At 34.6% G+C, this 9918-nt stretch overlaps 1 protein-coding gene across 1 annotated transcript; it reads left to right on the top strand.

Moving 5' to 3' along the window:
- Nucleotides 1–3044: 3044 nt before the first annotated feature.
- On the top strand, nt 3045–6810 carry LOC105787492 (probable LRR receptor-like serine/threonine-protein kinase At4g36180). Its single transcript, XM_012613905.2, has one exon. The coding sequence runs from the start codon at nt 3256–3258 to the stop codon at nt 6634–6636; it is 3381 nt and encodes a 1126-aa protein (XP_012469359.1). The 5' UTR covers nt 3045–3255; the 3' UTR covers nt 6637–6810.
- Nucleotides 6811–9918: the final 3108 nt, after the last annotated feature.

The raw sequence follows: 9918 nt of genomic DNA, 5'->3' as shown, positions 1-9918 counted from the left end.
TTAAATAACAAAAAACTAATAATTAAGTGACTACTAATATGTAATTGAAATATAAGATGGTTTGGACAAAAATATTAAACTTGAAAAATCGATTTGGACAAAAAATTAGACTCATTTAAAATATTAATCAAATTTGGGCTCTAACATTTAAGGCCTGAGTTTGGTGCGACGCATTTTTTACTTGCATTATAAATTTTATAATTTATATCCTATAAAATTAAAATTTTATATAATACTGCAATTTAATCTTTAAAAAATTATGTTAAATTGTTTATGTTTAAAATTTTAAAATAATATAAAATATGAAAAAAAATAAAAAATATATTATGTGCGAACCTAAAACGGTTCGAGTTATCTTTTTACAAATATAGACGAGCTTAGTCAAAATTTGAGCCTGGAACTGAGCTTATATAATTATAAACTCATAAACCCCACTTATTGCACCTAATGAGCATAGCACATTTAATTAAAAAAGAAAAAAAAGGTCAAATTATGATTTCAATCCTTCTACTATGCTTAAATTTATTATTTAATAATTATTTTGTAATTTTTTGAAGTTTAGTGACCAAAATATAAATTTACTAATAATTTAATGACCTTGAGTGTAATTTACCCTTTAAAAAAATGGATTATTTCAATTCTTCTTTCTTTTTCAATCAATGGGTCCATTGCATGATTGAATAAGTGTAGGGACTACCGATGATAGTGACCCACATTATTGACTAGCCTTTTGTGTGGTGGGCTTATTTGCTTTTGGGTACTTTTTAAGCCAAATTTATCATAAATCCAATTGAAAAGAAGGCGTGACAAATATTCGTGTTCATCCCCCCTTACTAAATATGCAATTTTTTTAGGGTAAACTATAAAAATAGTCATTTTTGTTTGCCTCTGATTACATTTTAGTCACTTATGTTTGAAATGTAAGGTTTTAGTCACTTATGTTATCATTTTGTTACGAAGTGGTCACTCTATTGTTAAACTCCGTTACTTCCCTAACGGCAGTCCTATGTGGCTGTCCAAATAGGTTTTAAATGCCAACTTGGATGTCTAGTTGCTGGCTGAAAATAGGTTTTTAATTAAATAAATTTAATTTGGACTGCCATGTAGGGCATCTAAGTTGGCATTTAAAATCCATTTGGACTGCCACATAGTACTACCGTTAGGGAGGTAACGGAGTTTAACGGTAGAGTGACCACTTCGTAATAAAACAATAACATAAGTGACTAAAACGTAACATTTCAAACATAAGTGATTAAAATGTAATCTGAGGCAAACAAAAGTGACTATTTTTGAAATTTACCCTTTTTGTAGCATCTGGACCCTTTTGAATCAAATAGTGGAAAAAAGAGAAAAAGGGAAAACCTTAAAGTTTGAAAAGTGAAATCCAAATCATAAAAATTTGAATAAAAAAGATAGCAACAAAATGTCAAATAAGAAGAAAAAAAGAAGAGATAATTTGACTTTGAAAGGGTAAAAAATTAAATAAGGGATAATTACATTAAAAGCCCACAAACTATCTTATTCGGAATGGGTCTTTGAATTTTAGAATGTTTTAATTGAATCCTCAAAGTATTTGTATTGTATCAATTAAGTCCTTTCATAAAATGCAAATTGGGCTTGAAATGAAGCTAGAAATTTTTTCTAGGAAAGTTGGAATTAAGATGTATATTTTTGCGAGAGTTAAATGCAATTTCATCATTTTTAATAGTTTATATCTCTATAATCTTTAAATGACTAAATCAAAATTTTACCATATCCTAACTTAAAATTCTATAAATTTTAAAGGGCCGGGGCCCTTGTTTGCCCCCCTTTCACTGCCCTTGGTGGGTACGTATGTGCTTATAATACAGTCCATGTGTTTTAATCATGCCCCGTTTCATATTTGACCTGACATTTAATGCTCGAGCTAAATAGTCAGGCTAAAGGAAGTACATGATTGATATGATACCGATACTTGGAGGACTCAATACGAGCATGTTGAAATTCAGGAATCAGTTTAAAATCGAGACCATAGTTTAAGGATGCATGTCGATATTAACCCGAGATAGAATGAGAAGTATTTGCTGGGCATGAATAGGAAAATGAAGATGAACCTTCCTACTTGATTCAACCAAGTTTCCCCAAATGGTGGGTTTAAGAAATCTTTGAGGAGCCGAAAGTGAAAAAGACATTAAAAATACTTAAAACAAAAACAGAGTAAAAAGAGAAAAACAAATGAAAGATTACAACAAAGCAAAGATAAGATCCCCCCATCACATAAACTCAATCATTCTCCCCATTTCATATCTTTGAATTTTTTATAGGGTAAACTGCGTTCAAGGTCATTAAATTATTAGTAAGTTTACGTTTTAGTTATTTAACTTCAAAAGGTTGCAACATGATCACTGGACTATTTGAAAGTTTTAATTTAAATCATTGGGTTGTTATGGTTTTTTTTTTTAAAAATTTGACTAGCGAGCTTCAAGTGACGATTTGAAAATCGATACAGAAGATTAGTACCTATTGACGAGTAAAAGAACATACTTTAGATCCAAGTAGATATGATAGTACTGGAGATTAGAGAACAAAGCTATTTGAATTTTGGTTTGTAGATTCGTGACATTCAAAGCTGTTTCATGAAAAAAACACTGAATTGTAGAAAAGAGAGGGAAGAAGAGCTTTGATTGGCGCATACGATGTGAACAAAAAAGGCTATACAACAACAATGAATTAAATAAAAACTTTTCAAATAATTTAGTGATCATTTTTGTAACTTTTTGAAATTGAATGACCAAAACGTAAATTTACTAATACTTTAGTAACCTTTAGTATAATTTGCCCTTTTTATTGATATTAGTCTTGCAATTTAACCTAATTTTTTAGGTGATGAACTTGCATAATATCGTAGTATCATGTGGACAAAAAAAAATTCAAGGACTAAGTTAAGAAAAGCTACTAAATTTAGGGATTAAATGGTATATTATACCTTAAAAGAAACCATCCCAAACCTTTTCCAGAACCCCACAACTTGTTTTTTGCTTCAAATAAAGTGCTTATTCAAGGCGTTTCTCAAGGAAAAACAAAGCCCACCCACCACCTTACCCCCATTGTTAACCAGTAAAAGCCTCTCTCAGTTCTCTGCTATGGCAGACGCTCCTTTCTTTGTTTTGTTCATACATTTTCACGCCCTTTAATCTTTTAATCCTTAAAAAGATTTGACCTTTCTTTGTTTTTCCCCAAATCCCAATCTTTTTTCATTTGCTAAATGCTAAATTGATGGCTAAAAGTTTGATTTTTTGGATTTTCTTGGTTCTATGGTCGCCATTGTTAATGTTACAAGCTCAACACCAAGCTGAGATTCAAGCATTAATGTCTTTCAAGCTTAATCTTCATGACCCATTTGGAGCTTTAAATGGATGGGATCCATCAACACCATCAGCTCCATGTGACTGGCGTGGTGTTGCATGTACTAAAAACCGAGTTACCGAGCTCCGTTTACCTCACCTGCAACTCGGTGGTCGACTCAGTAACCGTCTCTCCGACCTTAAGTTCCTCACCAAGCTCAGTCTCCGTTCCAACTCGTTCAACGGTACCATACCGGCCACCCTCTCTCAATGCAGGTTCCTACGCGCTGTTTTCTTGCAGTACAACTCACTCTCCGGGGGGTTCCCGTCGGAGATAAGTAACCTCACCGATTTGACCACCTTAAACATAGCTCAAAACCAATTTTCCGGCGAAATCTCCGGTGATCTTCCACGGAATATTAAGTATCTTGATCTTTCTTCGAACTTGTTTTCCGGTTCTATTCCTAAAAGCATTGGTAATTTATCTCAGCTTCAACTTATTAATCTGTCGTATAATCAGTTTTCCGGAGAGGTTCCGGCGAGTTTTGGTGAGCTTCAACAACTTCAATATCTATGGCTTGATTATAATTTATTAGAAGGAACTTTGCCTTCAGCTTTAGCCAAATGTTCTTCACTTGTTCATTTTAGTGCTGAAGCTAATAAGCTTAGTGGGGTTATACCAGCTGCCATTGGTAACTTACCTTATCTTCAAGTTGTTTCAGTTTCTCGGAATAATCTCACCGGAACGGTGCCGGTTTCTTTGTTCTGTAATGTAACCGTTCGGCCACCTTCGATTCGGATTGTTCAATTGGGGTTTAATTTGTTCAACAATGTTGTTGGCCTTGAACAATGTCACAGTGTTTTACAGGTTTTGGATCTTTCAAGGAACCAGATTGGTGGGGTTTTTCCAATATGGTTAACGGAAATAACGACGTTAACGATGTTGGATGTTTCCGGGAATTCATTGTCCGGTGAAGTTCCGGTTCAAATCGGGAATTTGTCCAAGTTGCAACAGCTGAAAATGGCTAATAATTCATTCTATGGGATGGTCCCTATTGAGATCAAGCAATGTAGTTCATTACATGTTCTTGATCTCGAAGGAAACCGATTCTCCGGCGAAATCCCGGGCTTTTTGAGCGCTATGACCGGTTTGAAGGTTCTATCTCTGGGGGGAAATCTGTTTTCGGGTTCCATTCCGAGTAGTGTTCGGAACCTTACCCAGCTCGAAACCCTGAATTTGGGACATAATAACTTGAATGGAACCTTGCCGGAGGAAATAATGGGGTTGAGCAATTTGAGTACGTTGGACTTGAGTGGTAACAAGTTTTCCGGTGAGATTCCCGCGAGTATTGGGAACTTGAGTCAGGTTTTTGTATTGAATCTAAGCAATAACCGGTTTTCAGGGAAGATACCGGCGAGTTTAGGTGCATTGTTCAAGCTAACTACACTCGATTTAAGCAAGCAGAATCTTTCGGGTGAATTGCCATTCGAGCTTTCGGGTTTACCTAATCTACAAGTCATTGCGTTACAAGAGAATATTTTATCCGGCGATGTTCCCGAAGGGCTTAGTAGTTTGATGAGTTTGCGATACGTGAATCTAAGTTCAAATTTATTTTCCGGCCATATCCCGGAAACTTTCAGCTTTCTGCATTCGTTAGCTGTGCTTTCATTGTCTAATAATCGCATAACCGGGATGATCCCTCCTGAGCTTGGGAACTGCACTGAGCTTGAAGTTCTTGAGCTTGGATCGAATTCTTTGACAGGTCATATTCCTGCCGATCTATCTGGCCTTTTGAGGCTTAATGTGCTCGATTTGGGTGGTAACAACTTAACCGGAGAAATCCCGGAGGAAATCTCCAAGTGCTCATCGTTGACCAGTTTGTTACTCAATGGTAATCGGCTTTCTGGGAGCATACCGGATTCATTGTCCGAGTTATCGAATCTTACAATGCTGGATCTTTCTTATAATAGCTTGAGTGGAAACATTCCGGCTAATCTCAGTCTTATACCCGGGTTGGTCTACTTCAATGTCTCGAGTAATGACCTAACCGGGGAAATTCCGGTTAGTCTCGGTTCTAGATTTAACAATCCATCGACGTTTGCGGGTAATCAAGACTTATGCGGAAAGCCATTGGATCGGAAATGCGAGGATGTAGCCGTGAAGAACAGAAGGAAAAGATTGATTCTTTTGATTGTAGCAGTATCTTGCGCTGCAAGTCTTGTGTCATTGTGTTGTTGCTTTTACGTTTTTAGTCTTTTGAGATGGCGGAAGAAGCTCAAGGAAGCTGCCGGGGAGAAGAAACCAAGTCCGGCTAGGGCTAGTTCCGGAGCAAGCGGTGGTCGGAGCAGCACCGACAGTGTAGGGCTGAAGCTTGTTATGTTCAATAACAAGATCACACTCGCCGAAACAATCGAAGCAACTAGGCAATTTGCCGAAGAGAATGTACTTAGTAGAAGCCGATACGGGTTAGTCTTCAAAGCTTGTTACAATGACGGAATGGTACTCTCTATTCGTCGCTTACCAGACGGATCACTCGACGAAAACATGTTCCGTAAAGAAGCAGAATTTTTAGGCAAAGTCAAACACCGAAACTTAACCGTCCTCCGCGGGTACTATGCAGGACCACCTGATTTAAGACTCCTTGTATACGACTACATGCCAAACGGCAACCTCGCAACACTCCTCCAAGAAGCATCACACCAAGACGGTCACGTCCTTAACTGGCCAATGCGTCACCTAATCGCTCTCGGCATTGCACGCGGTCTAGCTTTCTTACACGCTTCAAACATGGTTCATGGAGACACCAAGCCTCAAAACGTGTTGTTCGACGCCGATTTCGAAGCTCACTTATCAGATTTCGGCCTCGATCGGCTCACAACCCCCGCCGCACCCGAAGCTTCCACTTCTGCACCTGTCGGAACATTGGGTTACGTATCCCCTGAAGCTGTTCTAACCGGCGAAACCACCAAAGAATCAGACGTATACAGCTTCGGCATCGTATTGCTGGAACTACTCACCGGAAAAAGACCGGTAACCTTCTCTGAAGACGAAGATATCGTAAAATGGGTGAAAAAACAACTTCAAAGGGGTCAAATTGTCGAACTTTTAGAACCAGGGTTACTTGAACTCGACCCTGAATCATCAGAATGGGAAGAGTTTCTATTAGGGATTAAAGTCGGGTTACTTTGTACGGCACCAGATCCTCTTGATCGACCAACAATGGCGGATATCGTGTTCATGCTCGAAGGTTGTCGTGTAGGAGCTGATATTCCTTCATCAGCTGATCCCACTTCTCAACATTCACCGGCATAAACCCGAAACGAATATGAATTTGTTTTTTGTTTTTTTTTTATTACTTTTTTTTCTGTCTCATGAAAATTTTTTAACCATTTTTTTTAGTTTCAGAGAAAATATTAACAGTAGGGTGAATTATTGTTATTATTATTAATTTTTGGACTTAATTTTTAATATTTTATTTCGGTTTCATCATTTTGTTACTTTATGTTTACAACTTTTGCCAATTTACTCCTCCTTTTCAATTGATGCTTTGCCGCCCTTAAAAGGAAAGTGAAGTTTCAAAAAGGTTAAATTCTTGTTTTGCTCCTTCTATTATATTAAAGTTTGAGATTCAGTCTCATACTTTTTCGGTCAAATACTCGGGGCAATTATAAAGCTGAATCAAATCAATATAAAGCATAAATAAACTAAGAATCGAAATGATTCGAACTAAATTTGACCCATCAGATTAAAACTTACATATGATAAGGCGAAGCGATATTGGGGCTAAAATAAAGTTTTAAAAGTTCGGAAGGTCAAAAGCAAACAAAAATTGCTTAAAGAAGACTTTAAATATCTCTCATTTAAGAGGGGCTAATGTGATTATTTTGTAATTTTTAGTAGTTGAATGATAAAAAAACAAAATTACTAATAGTTAAGTGACTGCTAGGGTAGTTTTTTTTTTTAAATTCACATCAATAATTTAATAAGAATGGAAAATAATTAATAGTGTTAACAATTTGATCAAATTATATCAAATTAAAAAAAGAGAGCTTAAATTTTAAATATTGGTATAGTAGAGGAACTAAAAATAGAAATTAACCAAAAATGGTTCAAACTTTTAAGTAGTCAACGGAATTAGACAAAAAGTTCCGTTTGAAAAATCAATATGTCTGACAGCAGACAACAGCCGTTGGGACCCACATGGATGTTTGGCGCCAAACGCGTGGCACTATGTAATAATATAGCCGTTAATATCGTAATCCCCGAGACTTACACCCTGTCTAAACCATTTTTTTAAAAAAATAATCACCATTGGATTTTAGGGTAAAACCAAATTGATTACATCTTTTAATTTTAAAAAAATAGTTTAGGACTCTCGTGATGCCACATGGAATTCTCGTGTTTTAACTCTTAACTCGATTGGAATCGATATTATTGCCGGTGTAGAAGGATATGGGTTCGGGTGTGTTGAAGTGCATTATCCTCCTATTTAAGGGTGAGTGAAGATCTATGGGTAGTTTTAGGTATTATATCAAAAGATCAGATGTGATAAGAATCTATAATGAGATTAAAATTTAAAAAAATATTATTTAATAGAGGTAAGATTTTAAAAGTTTTTTATAGTTGATTTGCAAATGAAAAAAAAATAATATTTGTGTTATCTTTTAATAATTTGATTTATTTAATAGTAATTAGACTAATTTGATTTGATCTTTATAACAGGAGGACTTGGAAGGTACTTTCACCATTAATTTAGTCGGCAATTTGTGTTAAATGTTGGTTTGGAAATGAAATTAGATCAGATTGTATTTTACTCTCTCCACTGAAAACATGCATAAAATTATTCACGGTTCATCAAATTATAGAGCAAATTAATCTTTTTATTAAAATGTTTATCCATTTTTTAGTGTTAAAATTTGATTTTACGTGTTAGAAAGAGGTACACGTGACATATCACGTGTATCTGTCTGATTATTGTATAACATGCTATTGTTAATTTTCCATGGTTTTCAACTTCAATGGAGGAAAAAAGGTGAGTAAGAAGAAGACAAAGACCCAAATTTTCAGGGTAACTGAGAAAAAGTGTCAGGCGGGTGATGGCTCACTGCCCTAAGTTAGTCTTGGGTGGGTCACCAACTCTATTAAATGGAAGTAGGGACGAAACAGTATAATTTTTAGGATGAAAAAAAAATATATTTTATTGTTTTAATTATTTTTAAAAAATTAAATTAAATTTTTTTATTTTTAAGAGGATTAAAATGTGCTTTTATTTTTATTAATTTTAAAATTTTTATTTTAAGAGGATCAAACTCGTAATTAAGCCCTTATTTTAGAAAGTTGTACTTTGATTATAATTGAAAAGGCAACCAATACATTTGCCAAAAGCTAACTACCTGTTTCTACTTCTAGCTTTTTTATTATTATTCGGATTTAGAAATAATGATAAGATATATTGCATTCTTAAAACGAGAATACAAAATTAGAATCTTTTAAATCGATTTCAAAGTTTGATACATTCTAATTGAGTTATCAAAGTATTATTATCATATCGATCAGGTCTTTTGGCTGGTCTAATCATTACATTGAGCACTGATTATCAACTCGGATATTCAAAACACGTGAATCAAATTCCATGGGTTAGTACTTGATACATTATCCGTGGAATTCAGTTTATCATTTGATCTGCGTGTTTTAGATATGCTCGACGTCAAGTCAGAGCTGACATTCAATACTAATACCTTGAAGACTCAATTAAAGATCTTATGAAATACTTGGGATGTTTTGTGCAATTAACCCTTTCTCGAAATCAGCAAGAAAATATGGGGTATTTAAGAAATGGAGAAGACGACATTGAGAAATGAACCAAAGAAATCCAAATCTGAAGCAGTGACCGTTAAAGGGTTTTTTATTTTAAACTTTATAATAATTTTAATATATAGTTTTTAGGGTCAAATTGAATTATAATAATGTCCAAATAAGAAATTTTCAAAGATTATAATTTTGTTGCAGGTCATGTTCTTCAACTTCAATAAAACCAGACAAGACTACATCATTTCCCCATTGTCTTTGTATTAATTTACTAAGGAATTCTTTGTCCTAATTAAGACAAGCAAAAGTACTTGAAAATGCATTATTATTGATTTGATCTAATTAATAACCAGACATGAATGTGGTTTTATTGTTTGTTGAATCATGGTGTTGGGGTTGCCCATGCATTATTATATGATGTATTGATTTGCAAAAGGTGGATTGGGGTAATCAATCATAAAAGGTTAATAATCGGAATTCAAGATGTCTTAGATCGATCGGCATCGGCATTGTTGCCAGTATAGGAAGACGTGGGTTCGAGTGTGCTGAAGCGCATTATCCTCCTGTCTAAGGGTTGAGGAGAGACTATTAGTTGTTTTAGGTATTATATCAAAAAGAGTAGATATGATAAGGACATATAATGAGATTAATATTAAAAAAAATAACCTAAACTTAAAAGAACCCGAACCCAAAACAACTTGAATCTAAAAAAATTTATAGCTAAATTATAATTTTTTTAATTTCGCATTTAACTCAAAATAAACTGAATTTAAATAAATAAGAAAA

Source organism: Gossypium raimondii, chromosome 2 (genome assembly GCF_025698545.1).
Source record: "Gossypium raimondii isolate GPD5lz chromosome 2, ASM2569854v1, whole genome shotgun sequence".
In the NCBI taxonomy this organism is placed as follows: domain Eukaryota; kingdom Viridiplantae; phylum Streptophyta; class Magnoliopsida; order Malvales; family Malvaceae; genus Gossypium; species Gossypium raimondii.
Note: the sequence above shows the minus strand (reverse complement) of the source record. Positions and strands in the feature narration are given on the sequence as shown.